Source organism: Desmodus rotundus, chromosome 3 (assembly GCF_022682495.2).
Source record: "Desmodus rotundus isolate HL8 chromosome 3, HLdesRot8A.1, whole genome shotgun sequence".
Taxonomy (NCBI): domain Eukaryota; kingdom Metazoa; phylum Chordata; class Mammalia; order Chiroptera; family Phyllostomidae; genus Desmodus; species Desmodus rotundus.
This window is the reverse complement of record NC_071389.1, coordinates 52,607,248-52,626,599: the sequence shown is the minus strand read 5'-3', so window position 1 is coordinate 52,626,599 and position 19,352 is coordinate 52,607,248. Positions and strand designations below refer to the sequence as shown.

The 19,352-nt window shown below is 34.2% G+C and overlaps 1 protein-coding gene across 3 annotated transcripts in view; it reads left to right on the top strand.

Moving 5' to 3' along the window:
• LRRIQ3 (leucine rich repeats and IQ motif containing 3) overlaps positions 1–19,352 on the top strand; it is a 96,102-nt gene that overhangs the window by 25,694 nt on the left and 51,056 nt on the right. For 2 of the 3 annotated variants that reach the window (XM_024565585.3, XM_045199634.2), the window contains exon 4: positions 748–881. The exons of the other annotated variant lie outside the window; for it this stretch is intronic. In XM_024565585.3, the coding sequence (XP_024421353.2) occupies positions 748–881 (134 nt within the window). The remainder of the gene's footprint in view (positions 1–747; positions 882–19,352) is intronic. 3 annotated transcript variants of the gene reach the window in all.

The window sequence follows — 19,352 nt, the reverse complement described above, 5'->3', positions numbered from 1 at the left end:
GGACAAGGAGCTCAGTGCTGCCACCAAGTAGAAACAAGATAGCCGGCTGGGTAAAACTAGGTGGACGGCGGGATTCGTCCCGGGCCTTGTGTTTGCCATCTGTGCTTTAAACAAGGCAGATTTTAGGTTTTTAAGGTATACTACTTACATTCAAAACATAACTAAAGTGGCTTTTTTACTGTCCTGTCAAATGAACAGTAGGATGTAGGGAGTCTATGTTTCCAAATCTAAACATTTTCAGGAACAGAGATCTTAGAGATAATTTGTTTAAAGGCAATAGAGAATATCTTTTCCCAGGGGATGTGCTGTGTTCCAGTAAGTGTCCAACGTTGTAGTTAAGATGCAACAAAATTTTGAACTACTTTATTTTATGAATACAACATAACAGTTTCCTTGATGGGGATCTACAGAGTACTTTTAGTTTCTTTGGATACCTATTCATGTCACTACTTTTCAGAGATTATCATGACCATGGTTAAAATTTATGTCTATCATACCAAATTTGGGGAAGACTCTGGAATGGAAGAAGTTGTCATCATGGATCTTGCATTTTATGAGAAAATTGAAATTATTTGGTGCTGCTAATTCTTGATTTTCTGTTCTAATCAAATATATATGAAAATGTATATTATTTAACTGCTCTGCCTTTATGGCACCTGTGAATGTTTTACCATTAGACTTCCAAATTTAAAATTTATTTAGAAATACTTTCATGAAATATAAATATCACACATTTTCTATATACAGGGATCAACCTATAAGGATGAAATTAATAATATCAAATATATCATTTCAAAAATTAATGAAATTATGGCTCATAATTCACCAGTTTTGATTATTCAAAGATGGATACGTGGTTTCCTAGTTAGAAAATATTTCAGGTATGTTTCATTTTCTTTACTATTTGAATATTAAAATAAGGTGATAGGAAAATGAGTGATAAGCATTTTTCCAATAGTATGCATTTTTGCATTCCCTTTCAAAATCTGTATTATAGATGACTTGAACTAGTTCTAAGGAAAACACCACAGACTCTGCAGTAATATCTTATAATAGTTGGTGTAATAAAAACTTATCACTTTTATTTTTCTTTTAAATTGATTATATGTAACTAATAAAGTTTTTGTTAATCACCGTTTGAGTAATTATGATAGTTTTTCTATTAAATTTATAAACACCAGTCAGAAACATATATCAAATTTCTTTCATGTACTGAGATGATAAAGAAATATAAGCCATGAAAGAAGTATAAGGATTTCATATTTTGTTTGGATATAAAGATAATTTTTGTGAAACAGCTACTACCATATCAATGTACATTAGTTTTTGGTTAAATGTCTTTTTCTCTCTCTTCATTCCTTGCATTTCTTTCCAGTAGTTGATATTTGCAAATAGAGAATCACTTTTCTTGGCAGAATCTCTGAACACTGAACTTGGTGAGACAAGATAGGATACTCTGTCATCAATTTACGTATATTAGTCATGCCAAACATCAAATATGTGAAAAAGTAAATTAACATTTTTATATAGCTTATTTTCAGATGCTAAATGATAGAGCTCAGAAAATAGAAATGAAATTTGGCCCTGAAATATAGTTAGGATTAAAATAGATCTAGAGCCGGGCAATGGGCATTCTCCGAGAAAGGCAGACTAGGAGGTTTAACCGAAATGATATTCAGCATTCCGTGGGAGGTAGAGAAGATGTTCTCATGAATTAGCCTGTGTGGCTAAATCACAGATGGCAGTAGCCCTGATAAAGGGAAATGGGTGTGAGGGCCAAGGAGACAGACTGACCATAATACAGTGCCTGCGACTTCTGAAGAGGAGGTTCCATACATACTTTTCAAACCAAGGTCGAAGTGTGAGAGAAAGTGGGCTGACAAGTGGGGACAGACAAAATTATTAGGAATAAAATATGTGGGCTCTGGCTGGTGTGGCTCAGTGGATTGACTGCTGGCCTGTGAACCAAAGGGTTGCTGGTTCGATTCCCAGTCTAGGGTACATGCCTGGGTTGTGGGCCAGGTCCCCCAGTATGGGATGTGTGAGAGGCAACCACACAGCAATGTTTCTCTCCCTCTCTTTCTCCCTCCCTTCCCCTCTCTAAAAACTAAATAAATAAAATCGTAAAAAAAAAAAAAAGATGTGGAAGAGGTTCAGGCAGTTGCTCATAGGTGTGTATTTATTTAAAATATTATTTCTGTCTCTTATGTTTTTTGAATTCAGAGTGAATTTTGTATGAAATAAACATCTAATTAAAGGGACTTGTCTTCAGTTTCTGCTCCTAGGATTGAGTTTTTCACTCTTAGAGTCAAGATTTTCTGTGATACGCATGTGACATGATGTAAAAACCTTGAGCATGGGAATGATATCTGAAAATTCAGCATGCATGAACAGAATTCGAATGAGATTTGTGGGCAGAGATGTCAGTAATAAAAATATATCAGAGAAGTTCAGACGGACACATTTGAATTACTTCTCTCTAAAATGCTGTTCCATTAGGCATTAACTACTCTGAGCCTGAGTTTCTTTACATGTTAGATGGTAGAGGGCAGGAGCAATAGCAGTGCTCACCTCACTGTTTCTGTGCAGGGACTGAGATCATGACTATAGAGCGCACAACACCTGGCAGATATGCATGCTCCGTTCTTATGAGCTATTTTTTAGTATCACCTTGGTGGTGGTTGTTATGTCTTGTGCTTTCTGCATTATTCGACTCCATGGGAAACATTTTCCCTGGATTTCTTGCTCCCTTGCAATTACATTTACCATGGTACCCACAGAGTAATCCTTTCAAAATATAAATCTAATTGTAGTCAGCAACTTAAAATCCCCCAATTGCTCCCAGTTTGCTAAGGGCAAATGACAGATATACGGCCCTTTGACATGCGTCACATACTTTACCGTCACAAGCACTTACTATACTGCATTGCAGTTGAGTTTTCTGTGTAATTGTATCTCCAGATGAACTGCACACTCTGTATCTCTATTTGCTTAAGAGATAAGTACATGAATAAATGGAGGGATTGTAGAAGCTAGAATCAGCAAAGTATTTCTGGATTCATCTATGGGAAAGCAAACAGAAAGAACTGAGAAACATACAAAGCTGTGCTGAGGAGTGCTTATGGACTCCCACAACCTAAAGGTCCAAGTGACTAGTCCTCTCATGTCTATTTCTAACCCTGACAAATTTCTCCCATTTATGTGATTGCTAATCATGTAAACAATTCTATAAATAACTTGCCTAGGGCTATAACAATATTAAATTATAGATACAGAACTCAAGTCTATATCTTACCTGCCAGAGATAAATAAAATATTTTTATTGTTCTGCTAACATTTGCTATGCTCCAAGGGAAATAATATTCCTTTAAGAAAATTTCATGTACAAATTATAAAATTATAGAAATGTACCTTACCTGTCTCATATGCATGTTATAAGGTGGGATATACAAGTATTAGTTTTTATAAGTAGTTCATTTAAAAAATATTAGTTCTGGCTGGGCTGCTCAGTTGGTTGGAGCATTGTCCGGTTGCCCAGATGGTTGTGGGTTCCATCCCTGGTCAGGGCACATGCCTAGGTAATGGGTTCCGTCTCCATTGGAGGCACATAACGGGAGGCGACTGGTCGATGTTTCAGTCTCGCATCTGTGTTTCTCTTTCTCTCCCTTCTACTTCCTCTCAAGTCAATGAACATATCCTCAGGTGAGGATTTTTAAAAAATGAACTAAAATAAAACAAAATGAGATGAAATGAATTAGTAAAGTAGAATAAAATAATAAAAAATTATTGAGTGCCTACTCTGGATTAGGTACTCTCTAGATCCTGAAGCTACAAAGTGACCAAAGTATTCAAAGTCACTGCCTTATTACATTCTAATGGAATTCTTATTTTCACATATACAATAGTATTCAATAGAATGTGTTTTTGTATATACTAGTACAGTAAATTTATATATAGTTATTACTCTATAAAAATAACATAATGACTTTATTGTTACTACATTATTTTTACTGAAATGTGCTTTTTTCATATTTAAAGTTTTAAATCTGTTTTAAATATAGTCATTTAATCCTCATAGCAGTTATAAGAGGTAAATATAATTACTTCATAGATACCGTAATAGAGACAAATTGAGGATTAGTACAAGGAAAAGGTAGATAAAAAGAAGAGGGAGCACTATATTTAGATGTTTAATACAAATATAATAAGAATAAAACTAAGTAATACATCATAATTTAGTAGTAGAATATCTCTCAAAACTCTTTAAATTTATATAGTAGGCCTAATAGGTAGCATCAGCCTCAGATAGGGGGATTATAATATACTTGTGGTAGTTTTCCAGTTGTGTGTTGATGAGTAGCTCATTAATTATAACTTCTTTCATAAAATAATTAAAGCATAAAATTTGGAAAATTATAGATTATTTTTCATGTAGAGTTGTTACCTGCAAACAACAGAAGCTAACTGTAAGTGACTTAGTTGATGATAGAATTTGTTGGAGGTTTATCTGTGAAGCTCACAGAATATCAGGAAGCTGCAGTAACTGGCTGGAGAAATGAGTAGTAATGAGAGGCAGCGCAGAGCCAAGACTCCACCTGAGGAACAGTTTGCTCAGGGCGCCTCCATTTGTCTGTTATTACTAGCTACACATCATCCCGTCATTCTGCTGCGGTGCCGTCAACTCTCCATTGTCCTGTGCTTTTGGATCATTCCTTAAAACGTAAAAATTCAGGGAGAAAGTATTAAATTAGCTGAAGCTAAGTTATGTGACAATGCCTTAGCTCTTAGGAGAATGAAAGAGGGAGTGTGTGTTCCCTTAAGGCATCCACACATTGGAGGCAGCCGGGATGGAGGGTCTTCAGGTGCTGTGCAGCTTTACTAAATGTCCATTAAATTCATTTTTATTTACATAGTCATATTATCATAATAGACAAGACTGATATGTTTTCTAGGATCTCTAGAATATTTTTATGTTAAACTTTTTCTTATTTTAGATTTAATTCACAATTAAGTTTATACATACGCACACACAAGTATGTAGATATGTACTTCTCTATTCTCCAAATGTCTGAAAGGCAGAACGGGAGAAAAATGTTTGCACGTGTGTATATACGTATATGCACATTTTGGAATATGGTATAGATCAGGGCTTGGCAAAATACAGCTTGTGGGCACAATCCAATGTGACTTGTTACACAAGAAGAATGGTTTTTAAATTTTTAAAGAGTTGTAAAAAAATTAAAGAATATGCAACCAACCAAATTTGTATGCAAAACCTAAAATATTTACTCTCGGGCTTTTTATGGATAAAGTTTTTTTGAACCCTGGTATAGAAAGCTATGCTCAAGACACAGAGGAAATTTTTATTTTAACTCAATTTATGGTGTAGATAATTTTGTTGCTGTTTTTTGTTATGTATGTTACTGGTCTTTGAGTTGAATTTAACGTTTGCTTGGAGCTGTGTTCAAGAAAGTGAAAAAAAAATTTTTCCCCAATTTTTAGGTTGGTAGAAAAATGCCAATATAATTTTCCTGAGCTGTAAAATGTATATGAAGTATAAGATTGCTTTATATTACACAAGACTAAAGAAATTTGTTATAGGTAGATTCTGATCTGATAACCAACTTTGACATCTATACTGTTCGTTTTTGGTAGTTATTTGATATATGGGTATCCTGGAATCATGCCAAATGTTTGCAAATAAGGCTCCATGTGAAAGAAAGAGATGCTGGTTATAATCTAGGGGATTAGACTGTAGGTTACAACTGAGTGGCCAATTGGTTCATCAAACTTAAGAGCACGTTATTACAGAGAAAAGAAAACAAACAACATTTACTAACTTGAAGGCCCCCAAACATGGTAGGTAAAGAATAAATAGGTCATAGTTGATTCTAAGCCAAAATCTTTGAACATTAGCATCTGTTAATGCATTCCTTTTTGTATACAATACTAATCTTTCACTAGTTTTTAAAGAGGTATGGATTATCAAATAATATTCAACATAGCATTATAATACAATGATGTATATGAATCAGAAAATTATTAACTTCTTTTCCAATTATTCATATACAAATTTATTTTATTGTATTTTTTTGGCCTTTAGATTATTTCATTTTTTTCCATTTTTTAAAGTTGTATTGTTGTTCAAGTACAGTTTTCTGCCTTTTCCCCCCACCCCTCTCCCCAACCCCAGCCATCCCCACCTCCCTGCCCTGATTCCATCTGGCCTTGGTTTTGTCCATGTGTCCTTTATAGTTGCTTCTGAAAACCTGTCACCCTATTCCCCCATTATCCCCTCCTACTTCCCCTCTGGTTACTGTCAGATTGTTCTTAATTTCAATGTCTCCAGTTATATTTTGCTTGCTTGTTTCTTTTGTTGATTAGGTTCCTGTTAAAGGTGAGATCATATGGTATTTGTCCCTCACCACCTGGCTTATTTCACTTAGCATAAGGCTCTCCAGTTCCATCCATGCTGTTGCAAAGGGTAGGAGCTCCTTCTTTCTTTCTGCTGAGTAGTATTCCATTGTGTAAATGTACCATAGTTTTTTGATCCACTCATTTACTGATGGGCACTTAGGTTGCTTCCAGTACTTGGCTATCGTAAATTGTGCTGCTGTGAACATTGGGGTGCATAGGTTCTTTTGGATTGGTGTTTCAGGATTCTTATGATATAATCCTAACACTGAAATTGCTGGGTCAAAGGCAGTTCCATTTTTAGTTTTCTGAGAAAATTCCATATTGTTTTCCACAGTGGCCTTACCAGTCTGCATTCCCCCAACAGTGCACTAGGGTTCCCTTTTCTCCACATCTTCTCCAACACTTGTTGGCAAAGGACTTGAACAGACACTTCTCCAAGGAGGACATACAGAGGGTCAAGAGACATAGGAAAAGATGCTCATCATCGCTAACCATCAGAGAGATGCAAATTAAAACCACAATGAGATACCACCTCACACCAGTGAGAATGGCCATCATAAACAAATTTATTTTAAATATAAGGAATAAGAGGACTAAATGGTAATGGGAAAATACAATAAAATGAAGCTTAAATGAATAAATATAATGTATAATATACTTAGCATGCTTTCATTATATAAAAGCATTATAGGCAACTTTTAGGTAATACGTCTATTATTTGGGTGGTAATTGAATATTACTTGCAGAATACATTCGGACTCCTCATTTCGGAATCATGCGATATAAATATAATAGTTTGTTATTTTGTTATGCTGAACTATTCAATTTTGAATGCTGATTTTGTTAAACATGACTGCATTATTTATAGATAATGAAGATGAAGTGAATTCTTACCTTATAAACTAAGTATATTAAAGATAGAAGTAGCATAGTAGTTTTCAAAGTAAATCCTATCTTAAAAGATAAATTTAGGTCAACTCTCATATGAAAAAATTTTAGTCAGGTGAATTTGCCAGATATAAATGATTGAAAATAAAATTTATCTTTGCATATAGTTTGGGTTATTAGTCATAATCTGTAAAGACACCATACAGATTCAAGCCATGTTATCTGAAATTTGTAGCTTTAAAATTTACTTAGTTTAATACTATCTTAGAACATAGATGTGCTTTCTTCTATTATTTGCTAATCAAAAAATCATCTTTTTAAAATATTACTAAAGATTGAAAACATTTTATGATTGAATAAACAATTTTAATAATTTAAAATAAATAAAATAAACTGTGTCTGGTCTTATATTCATCCGAAGGAGTTTAATAATACCTCTAATTAAGTTGTCAGAATTAGACAGATTTATTTATTTTTAAGTTTACACAGAATAATTTTAATTTTGCCAAGACTTTACAGAATGTTTTGAATTTTTGAAACTCCTATTAAAAAAAGTAGAGATATATTAGTGCTTTTAGAAACTAGTTTTCCTTTTTACAAGTGGTGTGAAAAATAGAATATTTTTTATGTTTTCTTTCTTTCAAAACAAATATGCTTCTGCATAGACAAACAAGCAAGCTTTGTTACCATCTTCTTCCCCTCACTGGACTCCTTAGCAGACTTCAATACAGAGTTCACTAGACTCCTTCGAACGTTGTGTGGGTCTTCTGGCACTTGGACGGGAACAGCGCAACCATCAGCAGAATTCAGGAGATACAATAATAGTTTCGTTGCCTGGCTTCCACACCTTGATGTTTCAAGCTATCGTAGCAGGATCACTTTTATCTGCCTGTTCTTATGGATTCAGATGAAGACAGTTTTGACTCGGGCATTTGTTGTCATTTCAGAAACAAGTCTCCTTTAAAAATATGTAATTCATAACAAATAGCACGCTCACTTGGTGCTTAAATTTAACCTACTCTAAAAGCAAACTTTTAGAGTATCTGTGACCTATGGATTTTGATTACTTACTCAGAGGACAGTCTATTAAACAAAGTCAAATAGTCTCATTACAATGAAGCATTTTCTTAGAGTAGGTACAATAATTAACTTTGCTTGTGAAAGTAGGAGAATCCATTTAGGAGGAGATCAGGCCTGAACTGAAGCGTTAATAATTGGATCTGATTATCTCATTTAATAGGATAACTAAGAACTTGAGAAGCAGTATTTTTAGTATGATAAAAATAGAATGATAATTCTTTAGAGGAAAGTGTAATAATTCTCAGTTCACTGTCTCCAGGATTAAATTATAAAGCTACTATTCAATTTATATGCTGCTTATCTTCAATAGTGAAAAACAATATTAGACGAGGCACATTTTCCAGAAAGCAAGAAAATATACCCAACATTTTGCCAAATATAACTTAGTATTATTTGAGACAAGACATGGCTGAGGAAAGAATCTCTGAGTTTATGGATATGTCAATGGAAACCTCTCAAATAAAAAGCAAATAAGACTGAAAAAAACTGCAAGAGAATGTACAAAATCTGTGGGAGAACTACAGAGGATATAACACATAGAAGGAAAAGAGGGAAAGAAAGGGACAAAAGAAGTATTTAAAACAAAAATAATGAAGAATTTCCCCAATTAATGTCTGACACTGAACCACAGATCCTGGAAGATCAGAGAACCAAGCAGGATAAATACTGAAAACTTACACATTGGCTTATCATATTCAAAGTACAGAAAAATTTAAAAAAATCCATAAAGAAGCCAGAGGTGAAAACACCTTACTGTAGAGGAGCAAAGATAAGAATTACATCTGACTTTTCCTGAAAATACGTACAAGCAATTAGAGAGTGGAGTGAAATATTCAAAAGAGAAAAAGCCACCAACTCAGAAATCTGTACACTACAAAACTGTCCTTACAAAGTGAAGGGAACTACTTTCTCAGACAAATAGAAACGGAGGGAATTTGTTGTGGGTAGATCTGACCTGCAAGACTAGTCTCAAAATATTTTTTAACAAGAAGGAGAATGATAAAGAGCAGAAACATATATACAATAAAGAAAGGAAGAACATCGGAGAAGAAATAATTAAAGGTAAAATACTTACTTTTCTTATTTTTGATCTAACAGATAATAGTTTATTCAAAAGAAGAATATCAACAATATATTCTGTGTATGTATACACATACACTTACGTATAAGTCAAATAAATGACAGCAATAACACAAGGTACAGAAGGGAGGAATTAGCATTGCATTTTTTATTATAAGGTACTAACACTACCTGTAAAGCATTATTTGAAATTAGATTAATTATAAATATACAGGGTCTGGTACAAATAATGCCCTTTTTATGACAAAATCTTTTATTACAAAATCATAAACATGTAATTATGTAACATAACAATATCATACTCCAGCACACCATATGACATTTTAGGTGAAATGTTCAAATTAAAACTATAAATTATTACACCGATGTTATTACCCTACCAACCAGTCAAGCAGGCCTTACTTGTGCCAGACCCTGTATATTGCAAACTTTAGGGCAGTTACTAAATCAAAGTTTATAAAAAAAATACCAACTTGCTAAGAAAGAAGAGGAAATGGGGTCATATGAATGCTCAATTAGAACCAAAGATGGAAGAAAAAGTGTGGAAGAGAAAAATTAGAATAAGAGTAAGGGCAACAAATAGAATAAAGTAAGAAATATGATAAATATGGTAATCCAAATTTTAGTAACTTTGATTGCCAGTGGTCTAAATGTACCAATTGTACCAAATGTACCAAATGTACTAACTGTACCAAAGACAGGCTTTTTTCAGACTGGATCAATAAGCAGGACCCAACTATATGTTTTCTACAAAAACCCACTACAAATATAAAGGTACATATAGATTAATAGTAAAAGGATGGAGAAAAATATATCAGGCTCACACTAAAGAGAGCTGGAGTAGCTATATTCATTTTTGACAAAACTTCAGAGTAAATAAAGTTATGAAGGTTAAAGAGGGGTATTATGTAACAATAAAAAAGTCAATGCTCCAAGAAGACAAAGCAATTTTTAACATGTGTGCATCTAACAACACAGTATCATAATACATATGGAAAACTGATAAACCTGCAAGGAGAAATAGATTAACTCAGTATTATAGTTGGAGACATCAACACCTGTCAATCAGAAAATGGACAGATGCAGCAGGCCGAAAATCGGTAAGGACATAATTAAACTCAACAACACCATCAGTCAACTGTATGTAATAGACATGTTTAGACTACTTCATGCAAGAACAGCAGAATCTAGTGTTTCCTCTGTATTTCCAACCAATCAGCCAACATCCCTTCTCATGGAGCGGTGCCGACAGCTTCGATGTTCTATTTCTCACCCTGTTGGAAGGAAGCAGGGAGAGGACTTGCGGGACAGTGTTTGCAAAGTCTGCAGTAGGGCACAGTGATGTCCTAGGCCTTCACACTCGCTCCCCACTCACCCACTGCCTCACCAGTGCCACTTCCGGTCCTGCAAGCTCCGTGCATGGTCAATGCTATACATGTATTTCTCTATTTATCATTTGTACAATATTTTCATTGTACCTTTTATGTGTTTGGATGTGTTTAGATACACAAATACTTACCATTGTGTTACAATTGCCCACAGGATTTAGTACAGTAATGTGCTGTACAAGTTTGCAGTCTAGGACAAATAAGTTACGTTATATATTGTATAGCCTTGGTGTATAGTAGGTTTTATTGGTGAGACTGGGTAAGTGCATGCTGTGACGTTCTCATAGTAATGATTTTGCCTAATGTGGCACTTCTCAGAATGAATCCTGCTGTTACACAAAGTGTGACTGTAGTCCCTCTTGTCTGTTTTTGCTTTTGTAGCCACTGCTATTGGTCTCATATTCATAAAATCATTGCCAAGACCAATGTCATAACTTTTTTTCCTATATTGTCTTCTAAGAATTTTACAGAATCAGGTCTTACATTGAAGTCTTTAAAACATTTTAAATTCATTGTTTGTGTATAGTGTGAGATTAGAATCCAATTTTTTTCATTTACATGTGGATATACAGTTTTTCTAGCACTGTTTGTAAAAGAGACTGTCTTTTCCTCATTGTGTATTCTTGACATTTTTGTCAAAGATCAATTGACTGTATATGTCATTAGGCTTTCTAGTCTGTGTGCTCTCTATTCTGTTTCATTATGTTTTTGTTGCTTTGTCTTATCTGTTGTATGCCAGTACCATACTGCTTTGATTGTTGTAGCTTTTTAATATATTTTGAAATCAGGAAGTGTGATGCCTCTGACTTTGTTGTTCTTTCTCAAGATTGATGTGGTTATTCAAGGTCTTTTATGGTTCCATGTGATTAGATTTTTTCTATTTTTTTAAATCAGTCGGCATTTCTAAGAATTGTCATGAATCTGCAGATCACTTTGCACATCTTAACAATGTTATTTCTTCTGATCCATAAAACAGATGCGTTTGTATTTGTATATTCTTCAATTCCATTAACCAGGTTTTTTTAAGTTTTTAAATTTAATTAAAGCTGGTTCACAGGTTTACATTGATTATATTAGTTTCAGGTACAATACAGTGATGTGACATTTTCATACTTTAAAAGTCGATCACTCCTCTAACTCTAGTAATCATCTGTCACAGTGTTGTAAACTTATCACAATATCACTGACTATATTCTCCTTCTTTTTATCCATCCTTGCCATGTTCTCCCTCTGGTAACCATCCTTTCTGTCTCTGTTTCTATGAGTCTGGTTTTGTTTGTTTATTTGTTTATTTTTAGATTCTACATGTAAGTGTTTGTCTTTCCCTGCCTGACTTATTTGACTTAGTATAATACATTTTAATTGTAGTTTTCAGTATACAAGTCTTTTAGCTCCTTAGTTAAATTTACTATGATTTCTTAAAATTTTTGGCTTGTTGGAAATGGGATTATATTCCTAATTTTTAGATACTTTGTCATTAGTATATAGAAACACCATAGATTTTTGTATGTTGATTTTCTACCCTGTGAGTTTACTGAATTTGTTTATTAGTTCTAACAAATTTTTTAATGGAGTCTTTAGGATTTTTTATATATAAGGGGACATCATCTGCAAAAAGGAACAATTTTACTTATTTCATACCAATTAGGCTTTTTGGATCTGGATACTCATTATCTTCCCCAGATTTAGAAAGCTTTCAACCATTATAGCTTCAAATATGCTTTCCGGTCCTTTGTCTTTCCCCCTTTTTCCAGTACCTTTATATTGCATATAAAGTATGTAGTGTGGCCCTGTCTGGTGTGGTTCAGTGGACTGAGGGCCAGCATGTGAACCAAAAGGTCACCAATTCAATTTCCAGTCAGGCAACATGCCTGGGTTGCCAGTGTAGGGGGCACATGAGTGGCCACCACACATTGATGTTTCTCTCCCTCTTTTTCTCCCTCCCTTCCCCCACTCTAAAAATAAATAAATAAAATCTTTAAAAACAACAGAGTTCTTGAGATTCAAAAATAAAAATAAAAAAGAATATAGTGCATATGTTGGTCCATTTGTTAGATCCTCTAAGTCCCTTAAGCTTTCTTTACACCCTTTCATTCTTTTTTTTAAAGATTTTATTTTACTTTTTTTATTTTTAGAGAAGGGAAGGGGAAGGAGAAAGAGAGGAAGAGGAACATTGATGTGAGAGAGAAACATAGATTAGCTGTCTTCTGAATGCTCCCTGGCCAGGGACCAAACCTGCAACCGAAGCTTGAGTCCTGACCGGGAATCAAACCGGTGACCTTTTGCTTTGCAGGACAATGCCCACCCAACTGAGCCACACCAGTTAGAGCTACTTTTCATTCTTTAATTTTTTGTTTTTCTTACTGATTTATTTCCAATGACTAGTGTTTGTGCTTGCTGATACTTTCTTCTGCTTGATCATTTCTGATACTGAACCACACTGGTGAATTTTTTTTTTTTCAGTTCAATGTTTCTGTTTTTTAGCTTCATGATTTTTATTTGGTGCTTTTTAAGATTTTCTAGCTTTTTTGTTTAAATTCTCACTTTGTTCATGCATTATTTTTGGCCTCAGTGATTATCTTTATGACATTTATTTTGAATTCTTTATCAGGTAACTCATAACTCTTCATTAGAATCAGTGTCTGGGGATTTATTTTGTTCCTTTGTTTTAAACATCTTTGCCTGATTCTTCATTTTCCCTGACTCTCTGTGTTGCTGTCTTCGCATTTGACAAAGTGGCCAAGGTCTTCCTGTCTTCATGGACTGGACTTATATAGAAGAAAACCTCCACCAATTAGCCTGGCAGTAATTTTTGGGGCCTGAATACTTCATGTTAACCCAACCTGTTCTTTTTCTCTATTCTTTGTTTCCCCCCAGGTGTTTAGGGTATGCCAGATTCCATTAGCACCTGGACAAGTATAACTGAATCCAGTTCCTTAATGACTCCAAAAAAAATTGGGTCATTGGATGTTCAACTCTTTCCCTCTCTGGAGAGAAGCTAAGAGCTAGGGATTTTGCCTACTTGCTTTGTGTTGAACCAAGATTAGAACTGCCAGCCCCAATTTTTGTCTCTGTTCTCACTAATTTTAAGTTAGCTAAGTTATGCTAGGTCTTGTCAGCACTCTGACATGGGCAAGTCAGAAGCCAGGACTTTGGGAAGCCTCAAGAAAAGTTGTGGTGGTGCAGGTAACTCTGGCTGCTTACTCTGGGCTGAGCCAGGGCAAGGAGTTACAGCACCTATCAGCCCAAGCTGCTGTCTGCATTCTTCTTCAGGTAGCTTGGTTGTATCAGATCTACCAGAGCTCCAGCACTGGCAGGACAGAAGCCTGTCCTCTCAGGAGTCTGCTCAGAATACTTAGGGACATTGGACATATGAGTCAGCTTTTTTCCTCCCTTGGGAGAATCTAGGAGCTAGGAGTTCTCTTCCTGATCACATTGTGCTGTGTCAGGGGTAGGGATTCTAGAGAGAGGATGTTCTGGATCTTCCTAATAGCTTTGGTGAGTCTAGTTTTATGTTTACCCAGGATGCAATATGCTTTCCATTAGTTTGTGGATTTCTCACAGTAGCAATTTGTGAGTTTTTTTCTGAATTGGTGTATTTGGGTGCCGGGGGAAGGGGGATTGCTTCCTCTGCCATCTTGCTGATTCATTATGCAATTTAAATGTTCAAGACTGTTGCCTATTTTCTTGTATTTTTTCTTGTTATTTATTTTGTTATAACTACTCTTTTAGAACACTTTTGTTTATTTTAATGTCTGTTCCAGTGTTTAGTTTGTGAAGGGTCACAGATTTTTTAGAGAAGCTGATGAAATTGATAGGCATTATAATTAGCGTAATGTATATATGCATATTCAAATAAAGTTTACTTATAATTCACAGGGTTCATGACCCCTAAGTTAAATGCTGCTGTATGCCATGACTTTTTTATTTCCATGTTATAGTCTTTATTCTTGGAAAATTAGGGTCAATGTAAATACTTCTATGGAAATTTCAACCCTCCCCACCATGTGAGTTCCCTTGACTTGTAGACATTAGACTGTTTTAACTGTCCAAAAAGGGATCTTAACAGATTACTACATCCATTTGTTAGAGGCAAACCTAATTTTTATAATCACCTCATTTTTTAAGCTCATGAGTTATTTACTATTTTCTAATGAGAATATTAATTTTTAATGGAACCTGATAATTCAGGTTCTCTGGCCAGTAGTTTGATAAGTCAATTACTATTAAAAATATTACTTAGGAATCCTCAAGTAAAAATGAGATGGGAAGGAAATATTAAGCAAATATTTTTGATGTGAAATAAGTGATATCTTTAAAAAGTGATAATTTTTTAGTATTCTTTTTTAAAGAATATTTAATTTATTTATTAATTTTTAGAGAAAGGGATAGAGAAAGAGAGAGAGAGAAACATTATTGTGTGGTTGCCTTTCGCATGCCCCCAACTGGGGACCTGGCCTGCAACCTGGGCATGTGCCCTGACTGGGAATCAAACCGGGGACCCTTAGGTTCATAGACCAGCACTCAATCCACTGAGCCACACCAGCCAGGGCTGAGTATTTTTCTTAAAATGTATATTAATGAGAGAAAATGAATCTCCCACCATGAAATTTCTCCAACGTCAGCCTGTAAAGTCATGAATTTTGGATTTTTACAATATAGCCCCAGGACCTAAGACAATGCATTTTGACTAAATGGATGCTTGAGCAATAAATGAAAGAATAAATGAATAAATAACTCTTTGGCTGGGGTGGGGAGAAAATGAAGACAACTGTAATTGAACAACAATAAAAGATAAATAAATAAATAAATAAATAACTCCTATGAGAAGGAAATTAAGTTTTAATGTCAATAGATTGTAGAAATAATTTATACCTTCCTCTCACTCTATGGATTTACCTGTCATGAGCAATTATAAAATTATCATTAAGTAAGATAATTTATTTTAATAAGAAAACTTACTAAAAATCAAAATTATATTTAAAATAGGAGCATTTAAATTTAATAATCTAAAATATTAAGAACATATACTGATTTAAAATAACCTAAATGTTAACATTATTCACAGATAATGTCTCGTATCTTTCTGTTTATCTTTTTCTTCTTTACAACTATTTTTGCATTACGTGAATATTTTATAGTATACCACTTACATACCTTTAATGATGTTTTAATTGTACATTTTAATTATTTTCAGTATTTTTTGTAGGACTTAGAATATATATTTTAGTTATTTCAGATTTATAACTTATACCTAATGAGATATAAAAATGTAACATTTATATATGTTTATTTCCTCTCTCTCCTTTTTATGCTGTTAATGTTATACATATGACAACTATATTTATACCCCACCAATACATTATTATAATTATCACTTTATAAACTGTAACATCCTTTAAAGGATCTAAGAGAAAAAGAGCAAGTATATATTCACTGAATTTATTATGATAACAATCCAATTTATCACATTGCTAGTTTTCTTTATTTTTTTTATAGATTCCAGTTACCGTATGGTATCATTTCATTACTCCAAAACACCATTGCTCCTACCTGTTTTAGACCGAACAATATGATTTTGTATATACTGCATTATACAGTTGCTTTCTCAATTAGTAAAGAGCACAAAGGAGTAGAAATATAAATTTACATTGTTTATAATTACATAATTTCCCTTCCTAGCACAATTTGTTTTTTCTTTGGATGGAATTAGAATTTGAGGTCACTTGCCTTCAACATGAAGAACTTCCTTTTATTTCTTATAAGGCATATATGGTAGCAATGGATTATCTCAGTTTTATTTGGGAATCTTTAAATTTCACCTTCAGTTTTGTTGAGATAAAATTGACATATACCATTGTATAAGTTTAAGGTGCATAAGTGTTTCACTTACATATATTGGGAAATGATTCCCACAATAAGTATAGTTAGCATCTGTCATCTCATATAGATACAAAAAAAGAAAAACAATCTTTTTTCCTTGTGATGAGAACTCTTAGGATTTGTTCTAATGACTTTCATATGTATCATACAGCACTGTTAAATTAACTAAAGTCATCATGTTGTACATTATATCCCTAATGCCGATTTATCTTAGAGCAGAAGTTTGTATCTTTTACCACATTCCTTCAGTTCTCCCTCCCCTCACACCTTCCTCTAGTAACCACACATCTGACTTTATTTTCTATGAGTTTGGTGTTTTTTCCCACATATAAGGGAGATCATACAGTATCGTCTTTCTCTGTCTGACTGATTTTACTGAATGTAATGTCCTCAGGTTCATCCGTGTTGTTGCACATGGCAAGATTTCCTTGTTTGTTTTTAATGGCTTTTAATTGTGAATATATACCACAACTTACTTACTCATTCACGCATCAGTGGACACGTTATTTCCATGCTTCGCCCATTATAAATGATGCTGCTGTGAGCATGGGGTAGAGATATTTTTTCTAGTTTGTGTTTTTTTCCATTGAATATATTCCCAGAGTGACACTGATGGATCTTATGGTAGTTCTATTTTTAATTTTGTGAGGATCCTACATACATCTTTCCATAGTGGCTGTATCAGTTTACAGTCCCACCAGCAGTGAAAAGAATGCTCTGTACATCGTAGCCAGCATTTGTCTCGTATCTGTATGTGATGGCCATCCTGTCGGGGGTGAGGTGATATCCCATTGTTTTGATTGCCCTTCCTAATGACTAGTGATGTTGCACATCTTTTGAGTCACTTTTGGCTACTGATGTATCCTTTTTGGAAAAATGCCTAATCAGGTCTTTTGTCCACTTTTTATTTAATTTTTGTTAGAGTTTTATAAGTTCTTTATATATATATATTGGATATTAATCCCTTGTAATATATATGGTTTGCAAATACTTGTTTCCATTCTGTAGGTTATCTTGACATTTTGTTGATCATTGTTTTGGTTGTACTGAAACTTTTCAGTTTGATATAATCCCACTTGTTGATTTTTATTTTATTTCTTGTACTTTAGGTGTCATACCCAAAAGATCATTGACAAAAACCATGCCAAGGAGTTCTATTCTATGTTTACTTCTAGGAATTTTATGGTTTTAGACTTTATATTTCTTAATTTAGTCTTGGTAGTTTTTAAGTTTTTAATAATTTTTCCATTTCTTTTTGTTTGTCCATTTTGTTTGCATATAGTTGTTCATAGTACTCTCTTGTGATCCTTTGCATATCTTTTTTGAAAATTATATTTTATTGATTATGCTATTATAGTTGTCCCATTTTTCCCCTTCTCCTCCCTCCAGCCTGCAGCCCCCTCCCACCAGCGTTTCCCATCCCTCTTAGTTCGTGTTCATGGTTTGTACACATAAGTTCTTTGACTTTGCCATTTCCCACCCTGTTCTTAACCTCCCCATCTATTTTGTGCCTACCAATTATACTTCTTTTCCCCCATTCTCCACTGTCCACCTCCCCACTGATAACCCATCCATGTGATCTCCATTTATTCACAAGTTACTCTCAGTATTCACAAGTTGGTAGACTTAATAATACGCCACATTTCCTTGTGGGTCTAGTCACTTGTCCTCAGTATTTTTTTTCTCTGTCAGCATAATCTTTGTCAATCTTTTCAAGATTCCTAATTCTTTTTTTCTACCAATTAAAATCTGTTATTGAACTATTATAGCAAAATTTAATTTCAATTATACTTTTAACTGCAGAATTTTCATTTAGTTCTTTTATTTTTATAATTTCTGTGTCTTTATTGATAATCTCTATTTGAAAGGACATTGTCATTATACCTCTCTTTACTTATTTGAGTTTTATTTCCTTTAAACATATTTACAATAGCTGCTTTCAAGTCTTTATCTGTTATGTCTGTCACCTATGCCCTTTCAAAAGCAGTTTCAAAGGCCAGCTCTTTTTATCTCTATAGGTTACACTTTTGTCTTTTTTTTTGCCTGTCTCATAGGGTTTTTTTGTTGTTGTTGTTGAAAACTGGACATTTTAAATAATGCATTGTAATAAATCTGGATACTGATTACTTCCCCAGGACTTGTTTTTTGCTTGTTAATTTATTTAATGTCTAGGCGGGGCTGTTTTAGGGAAATCTTTCTTCTGCTTTGGGAAGCCTCTGATACTGCTCCTTTGAGAGCACACTGTTGGCCAGGTTCAGCCACCTTTGGGACGACAGTGATTGTAGCAGGGTTCTCTTTGTTCGTCTCACATTCCTGAGTTCTCTGGTAAGCTGTTTAAACTCCTTTGATGTCACAACTAGGATTAGCCTCCACTAACTGCCAGCTGAATACTCTATTGTTTTCAATAATGTATTGAGAAATAAATTTTTCCATGCTCTTATCCATTTTAAAAAGAAATTTAAAAATATTTTAGAGAATCTATTCCAGGTAGAGAAGATAAGAGGTCTTAGGGTCTCTTCCTCTTCTCAGCCCTCACTTGTGGGGCAGAAGCTCTAGCACAGCCGCACAGTCGCAGCCCGATGACCCCTGCCCTCAGCAAGTGATGCATAACTAAGA